This window comes from Phytophthora infestans, genomic scaffold (assembly GCF_000142945.1).
Source record: "Phytophthora infestans T30-4 supercont1.6 genomic scaffold, whole genome shotgun sequence".
Classification (NCBI taxonomy): domain Eukaryota; phylum Oomycota; class Peronosporomycetes; order Peronosporales; family Peronosporaceae; genus Phytophthora; species Phytophthora infestans.
In genome coordinates this window covers 3,926,497-3,951,287 of record NW_003303753.1, presented here as the reverse complement: position 1 = coordinate 3,951,287, position 24,791 = coordinate 3,926,497, and the positions used below count along the sequence as shown (strand labels likewise).

The following is a 24,791-nucleotide window of genomic DNA, read 5'->3' as shown; positions in this document are numbered from 1 at the left end:
TGAGTAGAGTGTTCAATACAATTTTGCGCGAGATCGACCAAAGCATTTATAATTATCGTCGAGATAATAATCATTTGGGATTTGGGTGATGCTTTTCAAGATTGGCGTGTGGTGGCGTTCTCTTCTGTGTTCATTCCAGCATCTACGAAGATTCACACACCACGATGACCTTATCTACTGCCGTCAGGGCCCTAGCTCTCCTCGCTCTCTTGACTCTTGATGTAACATTTGCCGACCCAAGTCCACCTCAACAGCTTCGCCCCCAGCACTCTGTCGAGCTGCCACCAGCCAGAGAACTGCAAGGGAAGTTCGGCTGGGCTGCATGGCTCGCCGTTCTTAAAACCAACATAAGGTATCAACCTACAGGCGACAAGATGCTTGAAAATCTGAGGAAGATCAAGGAGAAGCTCCAACGCTCAGACGAATAAAACACGATAGTTTTTCTTACAATCAAACGATTCCTTGCCTCAAGAACTTCCGTCAGCTGTAACGATACTAATCAATCCAGCTCCGTGATACATGTGCCGGTGTTTGCAGGCACAAATTGGTGGTGTCGATACCGCGTGTTTGCGTTCATCTGACTCGTAAACTGGTACACGGATTCCGACTTCTTCTGTAGCTCCTGCATCCTCCGTACCAGGTCTGCTTGAGAGTTCCCCACATTACCTGTTTGATTAGGGGTGTATGTGTATGTGATCTCGGGATCTTCACTAATGTATTGAGGTTGGTGTTGCTGACGAGGCTGAAACGGAGTCAGCTCGATGCTCGAATCTTCTTGGCTGCTATCGCGGTCCCTAGGAGACGGCAGCGTCGAGGCAAACGAGCTGACAGACGACTCGAGCTTGGAGCGACCGCTGTCCATCCTACTAACCAGCAGCTTAGGCTTGACGACGTCTTGAAGCTGTTTGTCGTCCCGTCCTCGAAGCTTATTGGTGTCACTTCCTGGCGTCCAGAAGCACATCTCAGTAGTTGTGTCTCTCGAGTAGCTGTGCTCCGAGTCCTCCTTAGAGTTAGACATAGAGCTCCTGGCTTGCTGTGCTGGAGTCTCCCCGTATCGAACAGGGGCAGTGCGCGCCATCTCGTCGATCCCGTAGGCAGCTTCGACTTCTCGCCGTGCCATGACACGGGCATCCATGTGACTGGCGTTCATCTTGCAGTTCTTGCACAATACCATCGTCAGACACCGCACTTGGCCACTGGCTTGTCCTTCGTCCCAGCTCCTGCTCTGTGTGATACTAGCAGTTGTGTCTCGCCGCTTCACGAAGCTAAGGTCGCGACTTACGCGGCATCGCGAGCACATCTTCACCTGGCACAGGTTACACGATGCCACGCTGTTCAGGACGCCGAACTTGCGCTCACAAATGCCGCAGCGGTTCGACGACGTCTTCGGCTCCGGCTGCATACGCCGAAACTCCGCTGCTGCGCCCTTACAGGTCAGCAGCCAGCTCAGTTTCTTACTCTGGCCACATGTTGCAGCCTCCGTGACTCCACTCAGCATCAGATTTGTCATCATAGTAGCCGCCTGATAGTCCTGCATCTTGCCCTTGAAATCCACGTAGCCTCTTGAAAAAACGTCGATCTGCACTGAGCTCCCCTTGGCCGAAGTAAACAGCGAACAGGTCGACAGCCAGCCTTTGGTAAGCCCTCGATTCTCCAGCTCTCCGCACGCTGGCATATCTACCGACTGGCACAGGTAGTAACCGACCTCCTGGGTATCCGAAGCACCAGGAACTCGGTGTCGCACAACACCTGATGCCACGAGGAGCATGAAATCGCGAGAGTGACGAGAGCTTGACTTAACTCGAGACGGTTCGCCTCGTACAAGCCATTGGACACCGAGAAACCGGAACGGCTCCTCTGTGCTTGGTGTCTGAATACAACTGACCATAGCTGTGTCAAGCACCTCCGCGTCCAGCATGTAGCGTAGCCGGAGCTGCAGCTCAATGGTGTCTGTCGCCACGAGTCCGTACATGGCGTCGTTGAGAGTACCGTCAATATGCCCCGTGATCGCAATCGAGGCGATCGAAGATGAGCCTGTGAGTGCTGCAGAAGACGTCGCATGAGCCATCTCGGGAGTGTACGCAGCCATCGCCACTGCCTTTGTGGGTCGCTCTGTCGATGAGGTGGCCGAGTGGCCAGAGGCTGATCCAGCTGAAGTCTTTGAAACTCGATTGGTGATGGAGTTGAGCTCCGGATGCGTCGGTTGTCGCTCCTTGAATACGTTGAGACCTTCATGAGTCTTGAGCGGCTTCCACTGCCATTTGTCATGCAGCGGGTTCTTTTCCTTTTGGCAGGCGTCTACTTGTGTGTCGTATTCACGGAGTGTATCGTTTAGTAGCTGCCGGGCTTGGCATTCAAAGCGACGTGCTAGTTCTGACGTCACGTGGATGGCGGCAAACGGATCCCTATTTCTCATTCCGGCGTTACTTTCGTGCAATGCCAAACGTAAAGTGGGTAGGACGTTAGTAGGCTTGACCTGGAATTTCAAGAGGGAGAGCTGAGCATCCTGTTCGGACACATATTGTCGACTTTTACTCGGGTAAGAACGCATGTTACCGCGGGTCAAGGGGAGCCATGAACAGCAGGCACGCCGATCACTTGGATGGAATTAGTTCAATGTAAATTAAGTGCTGGTTCCTGCCAAGCTAAATGCGTTTACACATGTACGTCGAAGTATAAATACACCCTCTGCAGTAGCACAAGCAGTTGCCACACTACACATACGGTATTAAGATTGCAAACGCGCGCGTGGTGTACCGCAATAAACAAGCAGTGCCTTTGGGTTTCGTGGCTTTGTCTAGTGCATCCACGAATGGCGCCACCAGCCGCTGCGTTTCCTAATGGTCGACCGGCCACGGGAGTAAAGTATGACTGGGATTTACTGTCGGGAGCTTTCGAAATCGCTTATCATCGATTGCATTCGCGGCATACATGTACTTGAAGTACAGTACTGTAATGAAGTACATGAACAGAAGCCCCCCCTGAATTAGCGTAGGGTTTAGACGAGATATGTTTTCTCTTCAAAGGAAGTATTACCCCATGGCCAAGATGGGGCTAGCGCGAATCCGTGCTGAAATCGAATCGTCTAAGAACCTTGGCTGGAATCTTGGTCTTCACAAGAGCATCTTCCAAGCTCGTAAATGGACGCTTCTTCGCGATTCGGGCACGGTAGGTCGGGTCTACACCCTCCACGAACTCCAGCTGGACCTCGGAGCTCGTGTTGATGCACTTTAACGGAACAGACTTGATGAAGCGTGCACGAGCAGCAAATGGGCCGTAGTACGCTTCCCAGCACGTGGCATCAACAAACGCGGAATTTGGCAGCATTCGTAGGTCAGCCGTCACTTGAGTCGTGCAATACAAGATGAAAAGGTCGTCGGGACCAGCAGCCTTCGACCGCTCTTGCTTGAAAACGTCCAGTGATAGCTTCCCTTCGTCGCACTTACAGTGATGAACCTCGTGAAAGAAGCCCTTCGTCGCATCTTCCAGACACAGAAATGCATCTCTAGACGGAGACCCGTGTGCAGATTGATACAGTAAGCACTTCCCTTGATCATTACCGCAAGAGCACCTTCCTTTCTGAAATCGTTTGGTCTTCGTTGGCATCCGCTTGTCAGCAAGCGCATACGTCAATTGCCGCTCAATAACGCGTCGATTGCATCCATCGCCAAAGCGTGCCCCATGATGTATATCCGTCCATAGCACAGGTTCCTCCTGGGCGAAAGCTTGCGATTTCAACGCTCGGAACTTGCCGTGGAAATGCTCCCAACGTTGCCAAGGTTTCAGGTCTTTCAACCGTTCTGCTGGTGCGTAAGTAGCTGGTTTGCTCCATGGAATATCATGCGTTTCCAGCAGCATATAGAGAATGAACGGGCATTGGAGTCGAGTTCCCTCGAGCCGAATCAACCCACACGAGATAACTTGGTCTAGCGTTAGATTTCCAAAAAGCGAATTTCCATCGACCCACCGACGAGAAATTACCGCAAGAAATGCTTGCTTCATACTCTGCATCTGGGCAACAATCGCAGGGTACGCCTGTCGTATGGCAGCCAGCACATTGTGCATCACCGGAATGAATTCAAAAGCTTGCCCCTGGTTTCGCAGCATCACCTTGAACAATTCTTCCAATGCTCTGCCATGCCCGCCCATGTCATCCACCAATAGCTGCGTCAAAGCTTCATTGCCATCGTTGAATGTATCAAATACGTCTCTTCCGTTGATCTTCGGGCGCTCCAATGATGTCGTCTGCAGCATCTCTCTCCATTGTGGCGAAACGGCCAGAAATTCGTCCACTGGCTGGTAAATAGTCGCCGCGCAGATCACAATCAGCCAGCACTTGGAGGCATTGACGAGGCCACACAGCGACGCAAACGCCGTATAAAACTCGGAACGCTTGCTTCCTGGTTCATGCTGAAGCTTTTGCAAGCTGTCGACACAGAGAATCACGCACATTTGGCTCGAATCAGTTCCGGTGATTGTCGATAATTTTGACAATACTTGTGCAGGGATAACATGATTCGCATGATCCAACAGAAATTCCTCCCAGACGACCAAATCCTGCAGTTGGTACAGCATTCGAGTTCCAATTGCCTGGCCCGGATCAATAAAATTACCTGGCTTGGTTGTTCCATTTTCAAAGGTAATCTTGAAATTGTAGGCTGTCTGCAAGAGCTGCTTCATCGCTGGATCTCCTTGCGTCTCATCTTGAAAGATTTGCTGCTGCAAGATATTCGGAAATTCGTCAAGCAATCTCGACTTTCCAGTCCCGGGGCCATCTAAGCACACGAATAGCGGATGAGTTCGCTTGTCCGTCTTTCCATCTCTCCAAGCTTGATAATGACAACCTATGGCGGATGCAAGGTTGCCAAGATCCAATGAATTCTGGAAATCCCATTTCGCACCAGTCGTCCCGACCAGAGGCTTTGGCTCCTTCCAAACGAACGATTGCTGCGATAACGTCGGCACTTGCACAATGAACGCATTCTCTTCATTATTCCCATACGCCGTCACGGGGGACCACGACTGGGGCAGCAGCACGCTTCGCTTCGCACCGTACTCCGCACGGTTCGTGAATACTGTGAGATCGGCCGCAGCAACGTTCGCGAGAGCGCTCGGAAACTCTTTCTTCACTGCCTTTCGGAGCGTATCAACATCTTCAATATCCACACCAACAGAAGTCGCCGAGGTGAGATCCTTGCCGTTCTCGCCCAAGAGCAGGGAACCATTTACGCGCCGCCATGCCAGGCGCTCGAGAAAGCACTCACGATATAAAATGTGAGGTTGAGCTCCGACAACTGGTACTTTAAGTTGGTGCTTCACTATCGTTTCTTCCAGGTCTCTTCCTTTCAGTCATCTAATTAAACTTATTAATCTTAATTTTTTTTTAAAAAGCTGACAGAAAGGTATAGATCGGTGAAAACGGTATTATTTGACAGAAAGAAATAGATCTAAAAGAAATGATGGTGAAGCTCATCTGTGCAATGGTTGGAGCGGCAGGGAGGGCGTTCCCTGTGGAGATCGATGCTAGTGAGTTGGTGGGGGGCGTGAAGGAGGCGATTAAAGACAAGAATAAGAACCGATTTAGAGAAGTCTGACGCCGACAAGCTGAAGTGATGAAATCGTAAGCTTTCGCCCAGGAGGAACCTGTGCTATGGACGGGTATACATCATGGGGCACGCTTTGGCGATGGATGCAATCGACGCGTTATTGAGCGGCAATTGACGTATGCGCTTGCTGACAAGCGGATGCCAACGAAGACCAAAGGATTTCAGAAAGGAAGGTGCTCTTGCGGTAATAATCAAGGAAAGTGCTTTCTGTACCAATCTGCAGACGGGTCTCCGTCTAGAGATGCATTTCTGTGTCTGGAAGATGCGACGAAGGGCTTCTTTCACGAGGTTCATCACTGTAAGTGTGACGAAGGGAAGCTATCACTGGACGTTTTCAAGCAAGAGCGGTCGAAGGTTGCTGGTACCGACGACCTATTCATCTTGTATTGCACGAGTCAGGTGACGGCTGACCTACGTATGCTGCCAAATTCCGCGTTTGTTGATGCCACGTGCTGGGAAGCGTACTACGGCCCATTTGCTGCTCGTGCACTCTTCATCAAGTCTGTTCCGTTACCGTGCATCAACACGAGCTCCGCGGTCCAGCTGGAGCTCGTGGAGGGTGTAGACCCGGCCTACCGTGCCCGAATCGCAAAGAAGCGTCCATTTGCGAGCTTGGAAGATGCTCTTGTGAGGACCAAGATTCCAGTCAAGGTCCTTAGACGATTCGATTTCCACACGGATTCGCGCGAGCCCCATCTTGGTCATGGGTAATACTTCCTGTGAAGAGAAAATACATCTCCTCTTTCTCCGTTCTACGCATGAACCGATCGCACAAAGGGGGTGGTTGATTCACCGCCTTCACCGCTATTGAACTATTTTTCGCTTAGCACGTCTTTGCCTAGCGCGGGTGTAATTTGGCTACGCGAACACGTAATACCTTACCTTACGTCTTTGCCGTCAGGATTATCTTACAGGACTTCTAAGTAGCTCAATGCAAGAAAAAAATGTCCTGAGTGAATTTGTCACGAAGCAAATCATGACATGCCTCATAGCATCGGGCTAGGACACTTCTTCGATCAGATATTTTTATCAATGATGAGGGAAAGGCTCCCTAAATAGGAACATTCCAACTCGAATCATATGCCAAACTACAAAGACTACGGCGTCTAATGCAAGTCCCTGATGACGAAGTAGACGTGGAGCTTGAGCAGAAAATTAAAGATCAAGAGTTCGCTACGTTATTGCATCGGTGACGTTCAAAGTATATCGAGTTCAAAGAAAAATACGCAAGCAAGAAGCAAACATACGAAGGATTACAGTAAGGACTACGAATGCAATGCCAGAAGCACCAAGCGATACTTCATTAATGCTAATATATTATCTCAAACAGATTGTTTTCGACGTTGAGTACGGACGTACACCCAGTCGACAGAGCATCGACGCAACACCAAACATGGTCTTCTCGTTGAATGAGGCGTCTTGCTTAAAATCGAGCCCTGGCAGCAGCTTATTTGTTGCTAGGGTGACTAGATCCCCAGAAGAAGCTTGTGGCAATCCATCTCGATCGGTGAAAGTGCTCCACCACATTGGGCGACCCATGCGCAGCAACGCATTCCAAGCATCATCCTCGCTCCCGGTCGCAATCGCCTTGTACGCAGATATTTCGCCATTCAGCTCTGCCGTCTCACTTGGATATTCCACCTGTCCAGCTCCGGTCATGTAATCATCATCGGACTTTCTTCTCTCCCTTTGATTACTCCCATTTAATTTCTGCTCATAATCCCCCGGGGGGATTCCCCCCCCAGTGAGTATACATAGTGTGAGTCAGCACAAAAGGAGGAAAAGTCGCTCGACGGCCTTACCTCCGTCTACAAACACTCCAAAAATGCCTCCTTCTGCTTTGATTCTGTTGTTGACCAAAGCAAGCTCTCGTCGTAATAGACGAAAATCATTAACTTTGACTGTTAACGCGCCTGGGTCTGCCTTCTTAATAAGTAGGGACCATGCTCTGTCAACCACCAGCACCACCATCTTGCCGTCCTGATTCTTCTTTACTGAGTCGTGGGCCATCTTGCCCGCCTTATTTACCTTCTTATCGACAACTATGCGATAAAGAATTGGGAAAAAGTTCAAGGTGAGTGGATCAAACTGTTCAACGACAGGAAAAGTGATGAGATAGCTCGGTGAAAGCTGACCCGGCAAGCAAAAAGATTCATTCGAAGAACGGATAAAGAGAAGATATGTTTTTTTTCTTTCTTGAAAGGTAGTATCACCTCGTGGCCAAGATGGGGCTAGCGCGAATCCGTGTGGAAATTGAATCGTCTAAGAATCTTGACTGGATTCTTGGTCTTCACAAGAGCATCTTCCAAGCTCGTAAATGGACGCTTCTTTGCGATTCGGGCACGGTATACCGGGTCCACACCCTCCACGAACTCCAGCTGGACCTCGGAGCTCGTGTTGATGCACGGTAACGGAACAGACTTGATGAAGAATGCACGAGCAGCAAATGGGCCGTAGTACGCTTCCCAGCACGTGGCATCAACAAACGCGGAATTTGGCAGCATTCGTAGGTCAGCCGTCACTTGACTCGTGCAATACAAAATGAATAGGTAGCAGCCTTCGACCGCTCTTGCTTGGAAACGTCCAGTGATAGATTCCCTTCGTCACACTTACACTGATGAACCTCGTGAAAGAAGCCCTTCGTCGCATCTTCCAGACACAGAAATGCATCACTAGACGGAGACGCGTCTACAGATTGATACAGAAAGCACTTCCCTTGATCATTACCGCAAGAGCACCTTCCTTTCTGAAATCCTTTGGTCTTCGTTGGCATCCGCTTGTCAGCAAGCGCATACGTCAATTGCCGCTCAATAACGCGTCGATTGCATCCATCGCCAAAGCGTGCCCCATGATGTATATCCGTCCATAGCACAGGTTCCTCCTGGGCGAAAGCTTACGATTTCATCACTTCAGCTTGTCGGCGCCAGACTTCTCTAAATTGTTCTTATTATTGTCTTTAATCGCCTCCTTCACGTCCCCCACCAACTCACTAGCATCGATCTCCACAGGGAACGCCCTCCCTGCCGATCCAACCATTGCACAGATGAGCTTCACCATCATTTCTTTTAGATCTATTTCTTTCTGTCAATTAAAACGTTTCACCGATCTATTCCTTTCTGTCATCTTTTTAGCAAGTTTTTTTTTAAGATTAATAAGTTTAATTAGATGACTGAAAGGAAGAGACCTGGAAGAAACGATGGTGAAGCACAAACTTGATGTACCAGTTGTCGGAGCTCAACCTCACATTTTATATCGTGAGTGCTTTCTCGAGCGCCTGGCATGGCGGCGCGTAAATGGTTCCTGCTCGTGGGTGAGAACGGCAAGGATCTCACCTCGGCGACTTCTGTTGGTGTGGATGTTGAAGATGTTGATACGCTCCGAAAGGCAGTGAAGAAAGAGTGTCCGAGCGCTCTCGCGAACGTTGCTGCGGCCGATCTCACAGTATTCACGAACCGTGCGGAGTACGATGCGAAGCGAAGCGTGCTGCTGCCCCAGTCGTGGTCCCCAGTGACGGCGTATGGGAATAATGGAGAGAATGCGCTCATTGTGCAAGTGCCGACGCAGCGTCAAGTGGCTGTGCCGACATTATCGCAGCAATCGTTCGTTTGGAAGGAGCCAAAGCCTCTGGTCGGGACGACTGGTGCGAAATGGGATTTCCAGAATTCATTGGATCTTGGCAACCTTGCATCCGCCATAGGTTGTCATTATGAAGCTTGGAGAGATGGAAAGACGGACAAGCGAACTCATCCGCTATTCGTGTGCTTAGATGGCCCCGGGACTGGAAAGTCGAGATTGCTTGACGAATTTCCGAATATCTTGCAGCAGCAAATCTTTCAAGATGAGACGCAAGGAGATCCAGCGATGAAGCAGCTTTTGCGGAATGCCTACACATTTAAGATCACTTTTGAGAATGAAACAACCGACAATTATGGCTTCTCCGACCCCCGCAAGATGATGGGAACTCGGATGCTGTACTAACTGCAGGATTCGGTCGTCTGGGAGGAATTTCTGTTGGATCATGCGAATCATGTTGTCCCTACACAAGTATTGTCAAAATTATCGACAATCACCGGAAGTGATTCTCTGTGTCGACAGCTTGCAAAAGCTTCAGCATGAACCAGGAAGCAAGCGTTCCGAGTTTTATACGGCGTTTGCGTCGCTGTGTGGCCTCGTCAATGCCTCCAAGTGCTGGCTGATTGTGATCTGCGCGGCGACTATTTACCAGCCAGTGGACGAATTTCTGGCCGTTTCGCCACAATGGAGAGAGATGCTGCAGACGACATCATTGGAGCGCCCGAAGATCAACGGAAGAGACGTATTTGATACATTCAACGATGGCAATGAAGCTTTGACGCAGCTATTGGTGGATGACATGGGCGGGCATGGCAGAGCATTGGAAGAATTGTTCAAGGTGATGCTGCGAAACCAGGGAAAAGCTTTTGAATTCATTCCGGTGATGCACAATGTGCTGGCTGCCATTCGACAAGCGTACCCTGCGATTGTTGCCCAGATGCAGAGTATGAAGCAAGCATTTCTTGCGGTGATTTCTCGTCGGTGGGTCGATGGGAATTCGCTTTTCGGAAATCTAACGCTTAATCAAGTTATCTCGTGTGGGTTGATTCGACTCGAGGGAACTCGACTCCAATGCCCGTTCATTCTCTTTATGCTGCTGGAAACGCATGATATTCCATGGAACAAACCTGCTACTTACACACCAGCAGAACGGTTGGAAGACTTGAAACCTTGGCAACGTTGGGAGCATTTCAACTACAAGTTCCGAGCGTTGAAGTCGCAAGCTTTCGCCCAGGAGGAACCTGTGCTATGGACGGATATACATCATGGGGCACGCTTTGGCGATGGATGCAATCGACGCGTTATTGAGCGGCAATTGACGTATGCGCTTGCTGACAAGCGGATGCCAACGAAGACCAAAGGATTTCAGAAAGGAAGGTGCTCTTGCGGTAATGATCAAGGAAAGTGCTTTCTGTACCAATCTGCAGACGGGTCTCCGTTTGGAGATGCATTTCTGTGTCGAAGGGCTTCTTTCACGAGGTTCATCACTGTAAGTGCGACGAAGGGAAGCTATCACTGGACGGTTTCAAGCAAGAGCGGTCGAAGGTTGCTGGTCCCGACGACCTATTCATCTTGTATTGCACGAGCCCAAGTGACGGCTGACCTAGGTATGCTGCCAAATTCCGCGTTTGTTGATGCCACGTGCTGGGAAGCGTACTACGGCCCATTTGCTGCTCGTGCACTCTTCATCAAGTCTGTTCCGTTACCGTGCATCAACACGAGCTCCGCGGTCCAGCTGGAGCTCGTGGAGGGTGTGGACCCGGTATACCGTGCCCGAATCGCAAAGAAGCGTCCATTTACGAGCTTGATAGATGCTCTTGTGAAGACCAAGCATCCAGTCAAGGTCCTTAGACGATTCAATTTCAGCACGGATTCGCGCTAGCCCCATCTTGGCCATGGGGGGATACTTCCTTTCAAGAAGAAAAAATATCTCCTCTTTCTCCGTTCTACGCATGAACCGATCGCACAAAGGGGGTGGTTGATTCACCGCCTTCACCGCTATTGAACTATTTTTCGCTTAGCACGTCTTTGCCTAGCGCGGGTGTAATTTGGCTACGCGAACACGTAATACCTTACCTTACGTCTTTGCCGTCAGGATTATCTTACAGGACTTCTAAGTAGCTCAATGCAAGAAAAAAATGTCCTGAGTGAATTTGTCACGAAGCAAATCATTTGATGCGATGACATGCCTCATAGCATCGGGCTAGGACACTTCTTCGATCAGATATTTTTATCAATGATGAGGGAAAGGCTCCCTAAATAGGAACATTCCAACTCGAATCATATGCCAAACTACAAAGACTACGGCGTCTAATGCAAGTCCCTGATGACGAAGTAGACGTGGAGCTTGAGCAGAAAATTAAAGATCAAGAGTTCGCTACGTTATTGCATCGGTGACGTTCAAAGTATATCGAGTTCAAAGAAAAATACGCAAGCAAGAAGCAAACATACGAAGGATTACAGTAAGGACTACGAATGCAATGCCAGAAGCACCAAGCGATACTTCATTAATGCTAATATATTATCTCAAACAGATTGTTTTCGACGTTGAGTACGGACGTACACCCAGTCGACAGAGCATCGACGCAACACCAAACATGGTCTTCTCGTTGAATGAGGCGTCTTGCTTAAAATCGAGCCCTGGCAGCAGCTTATTTGTTGCTAGGGTGACTAGATCCCCAGAAGAAGCTTGTGGCAATCCATCTCGATCGGTGAAAGTGCTCCACCACATTGGGCGACCCATGCGCAGCAACGCATTCCAAGCATCATCCTCGCTCCCGGTCGCAATCGCCTTGTACGCAGATATTTCGCCATTCAGCTCTGCCGTCTCACTTGGATATTCCACCTGTCCAGCTCCGGTCATGTAATCATCATCGGACTTTCTTCTCTCCCTTTAATTACTCCCATTTAATTTTGCTCAGACTCCCGCCAGTGAGTATCCATAGTGTGAGTCAGCACAAAAGGAGGAAAAGTCGCTCGACGGCCTTACCTCCGTCTACAAACACTCCAAAAATGCCTCCTTCTGCTTTGATTCTGTTGTTGACCAAAGCAAGCTCTCGTCGTAATAGACGAAAATCATTAACTTTGACTGTTAGCGCGCCTGGGTCTGCCTTCTTAATAAGTAGGGACCATGCTCTGTCAACCACCAGCACCACCATCTTGCCGTCCTGATTCTTCTTTACTGAGTCGTGGGCCATCTTGCCAGCCTTATTTACCTTCTTATCGACAACTATGCGATAAATAACTGTGAAAAAGTCCAAGGTGAGTGGATCAAACTGTTCAACGACAGGAAAAGTCATGAGATAGCTCGGTGGAAGCTGGCCCGGCAAGCAAAATGATTCATGCGTAGAACGGATAAAGAGGAGATATTTTTTCTTCTTGAAAGGAAGTATCCCCCCATGGCCAAGATGGGGCTAGCGCGAATCCGTGCTGAAATTGAATCGTCTAAGGACCTTGACTGGATGCTTGGTCTTCACAAGAGCATCTATCAAGCTCGTAAATGGACGCTTCTTTGCGATTCGGGCACGGTAGGCCGGGTCTACACCCTCCACGAACTCCAGCTGGACCTCGGAGCTCGTGTTGATGCACGGTAACGGAACAGACTTGATGAAGAGTGCACGAGCAGCAAATGGGCCGTAGTACGCTTCCCAGCTGGTGGCATCAACAAACGCGGACTTTGGCAGCATACGTAGGTCAGCCGTCACCTGACTCGTGCAATACAAAATGAATAGGTAGCAGCCTTCGACCGCTCTTGCTTGGAAACGTCCAGTGATAGATTCCCTTCGTCACACTTACACTGATGAACCTCGTGAAAGAAGCCCTTCGTCGCATCTTCCAGACACAGAAATGCATCACTAGACGGAGACGCGTCTACAGATTGATACAGAAAGCACTTCCCTTGATCATTACCGCAAGAGCACCTTCCTTTCTGAAATCCTTTGGTCTTCGTTGGCATTCGCTTGTCAGCAAGCGCATACGTCAATTGCCGCTCAATAACGCGTCGATTGCATCCATCGCCAAAGCGTGCCCCATGATGTATATCCGTCCATAGCACAGGTTCCTCCTGGGCGAAAGCTTGCGATTTCATCACTTCAGCTTGTCGGCGTCAGACTTCTCTAAATCGTTCTTATTCTTGTCTTTAATCGCCTCCTTCACGTCCCCCACCAACTCACTAGCATCGATCTCCACAGGGAACGCCCTCCCTGCCGATCCAACCATTGCACAGATGAGCTTCACCATCATTTCTTTTAGATCTATTTCTTTCTGTCAATTAAAACGTTTCACCGATCTATTCCTTTCTGTCATCTTTTTAGCAAGTTTTTTTTAAAGATTAATAAGTTTAATTTGATGACTGAAAGGAAGAGACCTGGAAGAAACGATGGTGAAGCACAAACTTGATGTACCAGTTGTCGGAGCTCAACCTCACATTTTATATCGTGAGTGCTTTCTCGAGCGCCTGGCATGGCGGCGCGTAAATGGTTCCTGCTCGTGGGCGAGAACGGCAAGGATCTCACCTCGGCGACTTCTGTTGTCGTGGATATTGAAGATGTTGCTGCGTTGCGGGGTGCGGTGAAGGAGAAGTTCAGAGACAGTTACCTCGCAGGGATTGCTGCGTCCGATCTCACAGTATTCACGAACCGTGCGGAGTACGATGCGAAGCGAAGCGTGCTGCTGCCCCAGTCGTGGTCCCCAGTGACGGCGTATGGGAATAATGGAGAGAATGCGCTCATTGTACAAGTGCCGACGCAGCGTCAAGTGGTTGTGCCGACGATATCGCAGCAATCGTTCGTTTGGAAGGAGCCAAAGCCTCTGGTCGGGACGACTGGTGCGAAATGGGATTTCCAGAATTCATTGGATCTTGGCAACCTTGCATCCGCCATAGGTTGTCATTATGAAGCTTGGAGAGATGGAAAGACGGACAAGCGAACTCATCCGCTATTCGTGTGCTTAGACGGCCCCGGGACTGGAAAGTCGAGATTGCTTGACGAATTTCCGAATATCTTGCAGCAGCAAATCTTTCGTGATGAGACGCAAGGAGATCCAGCGATGAAGCAGCTCTTGCGGAATGCCTACACATTTAAGATCACTTTTGAGAATGGAACAACCGACAATTATGGCTTCTCCGACCCCCGCAAGATGATTGGAACTCGAATGCTGTACCAACTGCAGGATTCGGTCGATTGGACAACTTTCAGCGGGGACGCAGCCAATCAGGTGCCTCCTGGAAGAGTATTGACGAAATTGTCGACAATCACTGGAACTGATTCGAGCCAAATGTGCGTGATTCTCTGCGTCGACAGCTTGCAAAAGCTTCAGCATGAACCAGGAAGCAAGCGTTCCGAGTTTTATACGGCGTTTGCGTCGCTGTGTGGCCTCGTCAATGCCTCCAAGTGCTGGCTGATTGTGATCTGCGCGGCGACTATTACCCAGCCAGTGGATGAATTTCTGGCCGTTTCGCCACAATGGAGAGAGATGCTGCAGACGACATCATTGGAGCGCCCGAAGATCAACGGAAGAGACGTATTTGATACATTCAACGATGGCAATGAAGCTTTGACGCAGCTATTGGTGGATGACATGGGCGGGCATGGCAGAGCATTGGAAGAATTGTTCAAGGTGATGCTGCAAAACCAGGGGCAAGCTTTTGAATTCATTCCGGTGATGCACAATGTGCTGGCTGCCATTCGACAGGCGTACCCTGCGATTGTTGCCCAGATGCAGAGTATGAAGCAAGCATTTCTTGCGGTAATTTCTCGTCGGTGGGTCGATGGAAATTCGCTTTTTGGAAATCTAACGCTAGACCAAGTTATCTCGTGTGGGTTGATTCGACTCGAGGGAACTCGACTCCAATGCCCGTTCATTCTCTATATGCTGCTGGAAACGCATGATATTTCATGGAACAAACCTGCTACTTACACACCAGCAGAACGGTTGAAAGACTTGAAACCTTGGCAACGTTGGGAGCATTTCCACTGCAAGTTCCGAGCGTTGAAATCGCAAGCTTTCGCCCAGGAGGAACCTGTGCTATGGACGGATATACATCATGGGGCACGCTTTGGCGATGGATGCAATCGACGCGTTATTGAGCGGCAATTGACGTATGCGCTTGCTGACAAGCGGATGCCAACGAAGACCAAAGGATTTCAGAAAGGAAGGTGCTCTTGCGGTAATGATCGAGGCAAGTGCATTCTGTATCAATCTGCAGACGCGTCTCCGTCCGGAGATGCATTTCTGTGTCTGGAAGATGCGACGAAGGGCTTCTTTCACGAGGTTCATCAGTGTAAATGCGTCGAAGGGAAGCTATCACTGGGCGTTTTCAAGCAAGAGCGGTCGAAGGCTGCTGGTCCCGACGACCTATTCATCTTGTATTGCACGAGTCAGGTGACGGCTGACCTACGTATGCTGCCAAATTCCGCGCTGGTTGATGCCACGTGCTGGGAAGCGTACTACGGCCCATTTGCTGCTCGTGCATTCTTCATCAAGTCTGTTCCGTTACCGTGCATCAACACGAGCTCCGAGGTCCAGCTGGAGCTCGTGGAGGGTGTAGACCCGGCCTACCGTGCCCGAATCGCAAAGAAGCGTCCATTTGCGAGCTTGGAAGATGCTCTTGTGAGGACCAAGATTCCAGCCAAGGTCCTTAGACGATCAATTTCAACACGGATTCGCGCTAGCCCCATCTTAACCATGGGGGGATACTTTCTTTCAAGAGAAAACATATCTCCTCTTTCTCCGTTCTACGCATGGACCGATCACACAAAGGTGGTGGTTGATTCACCGCCTTCACCGCTATTGAACCATGTTTCGCTTAGCACGTCTTTGCCGTCAGCATAATCTTATAGGACTTCTAAGTAACTCAATGCGAGAAATATTTGGCCTGAGTGAATTTGCCACGAGGCAAGTCGTTTGCTGCGATGACGTGCCTCATAACATCGCTAAGACACTTTTTCGATCAGATATCGTCAAAGGGAAAGGCTCCCTAGATTGGAATATTCCAACTCTAGTCAACTCGAATAGCAGACACAGCCGTATACAGCTGGCGAAATCGTTCGTCGTCTGATGATTGTTGAATTTGGCAAGCAAGTCCCCGATGACGAAGTTGATGTGGAACTTGAGCATAAAATGAAAGATCAAGAGTTCGCTACGTTCTTGCATGTGCCATTCAAAGTATATCGAGCTCAAAGAAAAATGCGCAAGCAAGAAGGTGACGGTATTTGCCCCAGTCATTTATTGATAGAAGCAATGAGTTTTGCGAGACAGCTAATAACAGCTAACGGACAGCGGCGGAAATATAGAGATCTGAAATGTGGAGACACTTGCTTGTTTGGATGCAAGAGAAGTTCGGATTGGATAAATTACCTAAGGAGCAGTTAAAACCGAAAGAGATCGAGCGCGCTCATAGTAAAATCAAATATGTCGAGATGAAAATCTGCACGCACTGTGGAAACAAACATACGAAGGATTACCGTAAGGACTACGAATGCAATGCCAGAAGCACCAAGCGATACTTCATTAATGCTAAAATATTATCTCAAACAGATTTTTTTTCGACGTTGAGTACGGACGTACACCCAGTCGACAGAGCATCGATGCAACACCAAACATGGTCTTCTCGTTGAATGAGGCGTCTTGCTTAAAATCGAGCCCTGGCAGCAGCTTATTTGTTGCTAGGGTGACTAGATCCCCAGAAGAAGCTTGTGGCAATCCATCTCGATCGGTGAAAGTGCTCCACCACATTGGGCGACCCATGCGCAGCAACGCATTCCAAGCATCGTCCTCGCTCCCGGTCACAATCGCCTTGTACGCAGCTATTTCGCCATTCAGCTCTGCCGTCTCACTTGGATTTTCCACCTGTCCACCTCCGGTCATGTAATCATCATCGGACTTTCTTTGATTACTCCCATTTAATTTCTGCTCATACTCCCGCCAGTGAGTATCCATAGTGTGAGTCAGCACAAAAGGAGGAAAAGTCGCCTGAGAAGACGGGTCGGACGCTAAGGACGGCCTTACCTCCGACTCGGAGTCCGAAATCTTTGGGTTTGTATCTACAAACACTCCAAAAATGCCTCCTTCTGCTCCGATTCTGTTGTTGACCAAAGCAAGCTCTCGTCGTAATAGACGAAAATCATTAACTTTGACTGTTAGCGCGCCTGGGTCTGCCTTCTTAATGAGTAGGGACCATGCTTCGTCAGCCACCAACACCACCATCTTGCCGTCCTGATTCTTCTTTACTGAGTCGTGGGCCATCTTGCCCGCCATTTTTACCTTCTTATCGACAGCTATGCGATAAAGAATTGGGAAAAAGTTCAAGGTGAGTGGATCAAACCGTTCAACGACAGGAAAAGTGATGAGATAGTTCGATGGAAGCTGGCCCAGCAAGCAAAAAGATTTATGCGTAAAACGGATAAAGAGGAGATGTATTTTCTCTTCAAAGGAAGTATTACCCATGACCAAGATGGGGCTAGCGCGAATCCGTGCTGAAATCGAATCGTCTAAGGACCTTGACTGGAATCTTGGTCCTCACAAGAGCATCTTCCAAGCTCGCAAATGGACGCTTCTTTGCGATTCGGGCACGGTAGGCCGGGTCTACACCCTCCACGAACTCCAGCTGGACCTCGGAGCTCGTGTTGATGCACGGTAACGGAACAGACTTGATGAAGCGTGCACGAGCAGCAAATGGGCCGTAGTACGCTTCCCAGCACGTGGCATCAACAAACGCGGAATTTGGCAGCATACGTAGGTCAGCCGTCACCTGACTCGTGCAATACAAGATGAATAGGTCGTCGGGACCAGTAGCCTTCGACCGCTCTTGCTTGAAAACGTCCAGTGATAGCTTCCCTTCGTCGCATTTACACTGATGAACCTCGTGAAAGAAGCCCTCCGTCGCATCTTCCAGACACAGAAATGCATCTCTAGACGGAGACCCGTCTGCAGATTGATACAGAAAGCACTTCCCTTGATCATTACCGCAAGAGCACCTTCCTTTCTGAAATCCTTTGGTCTTCGTTGGCATCCGCTTGGTCAGCTAGCGCATACGTCAATTGCCGCTCAATAACGCGTCGATTTGCATCCATCGCCAAACCGTTGCCCCATGATGTATATCCGTCCATAGCACAGGTTCCTCCTGGGCGAAAGCTTGCGATTTCAACGCTCGGAACTTGCAGTGGAAATGCTCCCAACGTTGCCAAGGTTTCAAGTCTTTCAACCGTTCTGCTGGTGTGTAAGTAGCAGGTTTGTTCCATGGAATATCATGCGTTTCCAGCAGCATAAAGAGAATGAACGGGCATTGGAGTCGAGTTCCCTCGAGTCGAATCAACCCACACGAGATAACTTGGTCTAGCGTTAGATTTCCAAAAAGCGAATTTCCATCGACCCACCGACGAGAAATTACCGCAAGAAATGCTTGCTTCATACTCTGCATCTGGGCAACAATCGCAGGGTACGCTTGTCGAATGGCAGCCAGCACACTGTGCATCACCGGAATGAATTCAAAAGCTTGCCCCTGGTTTTGCAGCATCACCTTGTACAGTTCTTCCAATGCTCTGCCATGCCCGCCCATGTCATCCACCAATAGCTGCGTCAAAGCTTCATTGCCATCGTTGAATGTATCAAATACGTCTCTTCCGTTGATCTTCGGGCGCTCCAATGATGTCGTCTGCAGCATCTCTCTCCATTGTGGCGAAACGGCCAGAAATTCGTCCACTGGCTGGGTAATAGTCGCCGCGCAGATCACAATCAGCCAGCACTTGGAGGCATTGACGAGGCCACACAGCGACGCAAACGCCGTATAAAACTCGGAACGCTTGCTTCCTGGTTCATGCTGAAGCTTTTGCAAGCTGTCGACACAGAGAATCACGCACATTTGGCTCGAATCAGTTCCGGTGATTGTCGATAATTTTGACAATACTTGTGCAGGGATAACATGATTCGCATGATCCAACAGAAATTCCTCCCAGACGACCAAATCCTGCAGTTGGTACAGCATTCGAGTTCCAATTGCCTGGCCCGGATCAATAAAATTACCTGGCTTGGTTGTTCCATTTTCAAAGGTAATCTTGAAATTGTAGGCTGTCTGCAAAAGCTGCTTCATCGCTGGATCTCCTTGCGTCTCATCTTGAAAGATTTGCTGCTGCAAGATATTCGGAAATTCGTCAAGCAATCTCGACTTTCCAGTCCCGGGGCCATCTAAGCACACGAATAGCGGATGAGTTCGCTTGTCCGTCTTTCCATCTCTCCAAGCTTGATAATGACAACCTATGGCAGATGCAAAGGTTGTCAAGATCCCAATGAATTCTAGAAATCCCATTTCGCACCAGTCGTCCCGACCAGAGGCTTTGGCTCCTTCCAAACGAACGATTGCTGCGATAACGTCGGCACAACCACTTGACGCCGCGTCGGCACTTGCACAATGAGCGCATTCTTTCCATTATTCCCATACGCCGTCACTGGGGACGACGACTGGGGCAGCAGCAGGCTTCGCTTCGCATCGTACTCCGCACGGTTCGTGAATACTGTGAGATCGGACGCAGCAATCCCTGCGAGGTGACTGTCTCTGAACTTCTCCTTCACCGCATCCCGCAACGCAGCAACATCTTCAATATCCACACCAACAGAAGTCGCCGAGGTGAGATCCTTGCCGTTCTCGCCCAAGAGCAGGAACCATTTACGCGCCGCCATGCCAGGCGCTCGAGAAAGCACTCACGATATAAAATGTGAGGTTGAGCTCCGACAACTGTTGGTGCTTCACTATCGTTTCTTCCAGGTCTCTTCCTTTCAGTCATCTAGTTAAACTTATTAATCTTAAAAAAACTCTTTTAGAAAGATGACAGAAAGGAATAGATCGGTGAAACGTTTTAATTGACAGAAAGAAATAGATCTAAAAGAAATGATGGTGAAGCTCATCTGTGCAATGGTTGGAGCGGCAGGGAGGGCGTTCCCTGTGGAGATCGATGCTAGTGAGTTGGTGGGGGACGTGAAGGAGGCGATTAAAGACAAGAATAAGAACAATTTAGAGAAGTCTGACGCCGACAAGCTGAAGTGATGAAATCGTAAGCTTTCGCCCAGGAGGAACCTGTGCTATGGACGGATATACATCATGGGGCACGCTTTGGCGATGGATGCAATCGACGCGTTATTGAGCGGCAATTGACGTATGCGCTTGCTGACAAGCGGATGCCAACGAAGACCAAAGGATTTCAGAAAGGAAGGTGCTCTTGCGGTAATGATCAAGGAAAGTGCTTTCTGTATCAATCTGCAGACGGGTCTCCGTTCGGAGATGCATTTCTGTGTCTGGAAGATGCGACGAAGGGCTTCTTTCACGAGGTTCATCAGTGTAAATGCGTCGAAGGGAATCTATCACTGGACGTTTTCAAGCAAGAGCGGTCGAAGGCTGCTGGTCCCGACGACCTATTCATCTTGTGTTGCACGAGCCCAAGTGACGGCTGACCTACGTGTGCTGCCAAATTTCGCGCTGGTTGATGCCACGTGCTGGGAAGCGTACTACGGCCCATTTGCTGCTCGTGCATTCTTCATCAAGTCTGTTCCGTTACCGTGCATCAACACGAGCTCCGCGGTCCAGCTGGAGCTCGTGGAGGGTGTAGACCCGGCCTACCGTGCCCGAATCGCAAAGAAGCGTCCATTTACGAGCTTGGAAGATGCTCTTGTGAGGACCAAGATTCCAGCCAATGTCCTTAGACGATTCGATTTCCACACGGATTCGCGCTAGCCCCATCTTGGTCATGGGTAATACTTCCTTTGGAGAGAAAATACATCTCCTCTTTCTCCGTTCTACGCATGAATCTATCGCACAAAGGTGGTGGTTGATTCACCGCCTACACCGCTATTGAACTATTTTTCGCTTAGCACGTCTTTGCCTAGCGCAGGTGTAATTTGGCTACGCGAACACGTAATACCTTACCTTACGTCTTTGCCGTCAGGATTATCTTACAGGACTTCTAAGTAGCTCAATGCAAGAAAAAAATGTCCTGAGTGAATTTGTCACGAAGCAAATCATTTGATGCGATGACATGCCTCATAGCATCGGGCTAGGACACTTCTTCGATCAGATATTTTTATCAATGATGAGGGAAAGGATCCCTAAATAGGAACATTCCAACTCGAATCATATGCCAAACTACAAAGACTACGGCGTCTAATGCAAGTCCCTGATGACGAAGTAGACGTGGAGCTTGAGCAGAAAATTAAAGATCAAGAGTTCGCTACGTTATTGCATCGGTGACGTTCAAAGTATATCGAGTTCAAAGAAAAATACGCAAGCAAGAAGCAAACATACGAAGGATTACCGTAAGGACTACGAATGCAATGCCAGAAGCACCAAGCGATACTTCATTAATGCTAATATATTATCTCAAACAGATTGTTTTCGACGTTGAGTACGGACGTACACCCAGTCGACAGAGCATCGACGCAACACCAAACATGGTCTTCTCGTTGAATGAGGCGTCTTGCTTAAAATCGAGCCCTGGCAGCAGCTTATTTGTTGCTAGGGTGACTAGATCCCCAGAAGAAGCTTGTGGCAATCCATCTCGATCGGTGAAAGTGCTCCACCACATTGGGCGACCCATGCGCAGCAACGCATTCCAAGCATCGTCCTCGCTCCCGGTCACAATCACCTTGTACGCAGCTATTTCGCCATTCAGCTCTGCCGTCTCACTTGGATATTCCACCTGTCCACCTCCGGTCATGTCATCATTATCGGACTTTCTTTAATTACTCCCATTTAATTCTCCCCCAGTGAGTATACATAGTGTGAGTCAGCACAAAAGGAGGAAAAGTCGCCTGTTTGTGTATTTTAGAGAAGACGGATCGCAGGCTGGGGCCTTACCTCCGTCTACAAACACTCCAAAAATGCCTCCTTCTGCTTTGATTCTGTTGTTGACCAAAGCAAGCTCTCGTCGTAATAGACGAAAATCATTAACTTTGACTGTTAGCGCGCCTGGGTCTGCCTTCTTAATAAGTAGGGACCATGCTCTGTCAACCACCAGCACCACCATCTTGCCGTCCTTATTCTTCTTTACTGAGTCGTGGGCCATCTTGCCAGCCTTATTTACCTTCTTATCGACAACTATGCGATAAAGAACTGTGAAAAAGTTCAAAGTGAGTGGATCAAACCGTTCAACGACAGGAAAAGTCATGAGATAGCTCGGTGGAAGCTGGCCCAGCACGCAAAAAGATTTATGCGTAGAACGGATAAAGAGAAGATATGTTTTTTTGTTTCTTGAAAGATAGTATCACCTCGTGGCCAAGATGGGGCTAGCGCGAATCCGTGTGGAAATTGAATCGTCTAAGGACCTTGACAGGATTCTTGGTCTTCACAAGAGCATCTTCCAAGCTCGTAAATGGACGCTTCTTTGCGATTCGGGCACGGTAGGCCGGGTCTACACCCTCCACGAACTCCAGCTGGGCTCGGAGCTGGTGTTGAAGCACGGTAACGGAACAGACTTGAATGAAGAATGCACGGGCCCCGGAGTACGCTTCCCAGGCAGGGTGGACATCAACAAACGCGGAAATTGGCAGACATACCTAGGTCAGGCGTCACTGGACTCGTGCAATACAAGATGAATAGGTCGTCGGGACCAGCAGCCTTCGACCGCATATGCTTGAAAACGCCCAGTGATAGCTTCCCTTCGACGCATTTACACTGATGAACCTCGTGAAAGAAGCCCTTCGTCGCATCTTCCAGACACAGAAATGCATCTCTAGACGGAGATCCGTCTGCAGATTGATACAGAAAGCACTTCCCTTGATCATTACCGCAAGAGCACCTTCCTTAGTGAAATCCTTTGGTCTTCGTTGGCATCCGCTTGTCAGCAAGCGTATACGTCAATTGCCGCTCAATAACGCGTCGATTGCATCCATCGCCAAACCGTGCCCTATGATGTATATCCGTCCATAGCACAGGTTCCTCCTGGGCGAAAGCTTGCGATTTCATCACTTCAGCTTGTCGGCGTCAGACTTCTCTAAATTGTTCTTATTCTTGTCTTTAATCGCCTCCTTCACGTCCCCCACCAACTCACTAGCATCGATCTCCACAGGGAACGCCCTCCCTGCCGCTCCAGCCATTGCACAGATGAGCTTCACCATCATTTCTTTTAGATCTATTTCTTTCTGTCAATTAAAACGTTTTTCCTCTGGATCACCTTCATCAAGTAGCTGGACCGATAAACGAGGTTGGTGTTTGGGGGGAAAATGTTGGAGAGTGTATTTAGAAGATGTGTCTCTCTTGGTTGCCCTGCACCGTGATGGAGCGGTGTTTGCCCTGGGTGAGGAGCGGTGGGTTTTTGCTGTTGTTTGTTGTGCTGTGCGGCAAAAAGAGGAATGAGTAAACAATGTTAGGCCTGTCCAGTAACGGTAAAGTCATACTCCCCAGGCTCTGGGATAGGAACAGCCAGCCGGGTGACGGAGCTGTCGTGACCCCTGGCTTCGGATAAGATCAGCTCGCCAGAGGACGTTGTAGTTGCACCTGTTCCAACTCGTTAAAGCTGTTTTAGGCGGGATATTGATGAATGTTCCATCAGAAAAATCTCTCTTCCACTTGCGCGCAAAAGCAGCCATTTTCCTCTGGATCACCTTCATCAAGTAGCTGGACCGATAAACGAGGTTGGTGTTTGGGGGGAAAATGTTGGAGAGTGTATTTAGAAGATGTGTCTCTCTTGGTTGCCCTGCACCGTGATGGAGCGGTGTTTGCCCCACAAGGGCGTTCTAGAGAGACCGTGACTTCTTCACACTTGACATTTTCGCTGACAGGGATGCCCCAATTGCTTCGGAATACCTTGTGTACCGCTGGAAAGTGTCTGATGCCCACCTTCCGTGAAGTTTGATCGTGGTTGAGTCGACTCCCGCCGCTAGTAGCGCTGTTGCGCCTCCACTGCGTAGTGAGTGGCATGAGTATCTCGACGCGTCCTCGCCCATTGCTGATGCCGCTCGTTTAATGACCATAGCCAACTCCGTTGCCTGAAGTACCTTCGTCTTGTTGAACGAGCAAATCGGGTCGGTCGATCCGAGATTACTGAATTTCGCGTGTTCAAGTAGCATAATAGATGCTCTCACCGGGCAAATCGTCGGATGTCTTGACTGTCGCAGGGTCCTAAGTACACCCTGGCCTTGTTGATCCGTCTTGCTTCCTCGAAGGCGGATTTGTACGCTAACAGCGTCCGCACCTCGTTTGGTTATTGTACCGTGCTGGTCAAAGAGTTGGACGTCATCAACTCGTAGTGCGTATCGATGAACGCCTCCTCTCACAGCTACAAATTCTGCACTCCTCAGCAGAAAAAAGAAGCCCAGCACCGCAGCCCCAAAAACGAGGCGGTGCTGGGATTTGTTGAGGTTGAGTTGTTTACCGATCCACGAGAGCATAGTCGGCGTAACTGGTGCTTTTGGGCGTGATACTGGACTGAGCCGTCGCATTCCTGCGATGGCGGTCGCGTGGCCAGTCGTAAGCTGTGGAGTAAAACCGGCGAAGACAGTGTGGAACCATCGGACGTGACTGATCTTTGCTTGGATGGATCGGATGGACTTGACGTTTCCAATGGCTATCCGGGGCCCCATGCGGAGATCGCAAAGAGAACCAGCTGCGTAGACTGATCATGTATTGAT

General features: G+C 49.4%; 1 protein-coding gene and 9 pseudogenes across 1 annotated transcript; 4 read left to right on the top strand and 6 right to left on the bottom strand.

Moving 5' to 3' along the window:
• Positions 1-423: 423 nt before the first annotated feature.
• PITG_04967 (uncharacterized protein) lies at positions 424-2,576 on the bottom strand (the record flags this gene model as incomplete). The annotated part of the gene is made up of 2 exons (XM_002905609.1): positions 424-2,426; positions 2,557-2,576. 2 exons carry the CDS (start codon positions 2,574-2,576, stop codon positions 500-502), a joined length of 1,947 nt encoding a protein of 648 aa, XP_002905655.1.
• A 598-nt stretch (positions 2,577-3,174) lies between these two features.
• On the bottom strand, positions 3,175-5,163 carry PITG_23269 (annotated as a pseudogene; the record flags this gene model as incomplete).
• A 296-nt stretch (positions 5,164-5,459) lies between these two features.
• PITG_23268 lies at positions 5,460-6,179 on the top strand (annotated as a pseudogene; the record flags this gene model as incomplete).
• Positions 6,180-7,957: 1,778 nt separating this feature from the next.
• Positions 7,958-8,663, bottom strand: PITG_23267 (annotated as a pseudogene; the record flags this gene model as incomplete).
• A 297-nt stretch (positions 8,664-8,960) lies between these two features.
• Positions 8,961-10,941, top strand: PITG_23266 (annotated as a pseudogene; the record flags this gene model as incomplete).
• Positions 10,942-12,709: 1,768 nt separating this feature from the next.
• PITG_23265 lies at positions 12,710-13,418 on the bottom strand (annotated as a pseudogene; the record flags this gene model as incomplete).
• A 543-nt stretch (positions 13,419-13,961) lies between these two features.
• On the top strand, positions 13,962-15,734 carry PITG_04966 (annotated as a pseudogene; the record flags this gene model as incomplete).
• A 2,020-nt stretch (positions 15,735-17,754) lies between these two features.
• Positions 17,755-19,853, bottom strand: PITG_04965 (annotated as a pseudogene; the record flags this gene model as incomplete).
• Positions 19,854-20,064: 211 nt separating this feature from the next.
• On the top strand, positions 20,065-20,784 carry PITG_23264 (annotated as a pseudogene; the record flags this gene model as incomplete).
• Positions 20,785-22,704: 1,920 nt separating this feature from the next.
• PITG_23263 lies at positions 22,705-23,279 on the bottom strand (annotated as a pseudogene; the record flags this gene model as incomplete).
• Between the last annotated feature and the right edge of the window lie 1,512 nt (positions 23,280-24,791).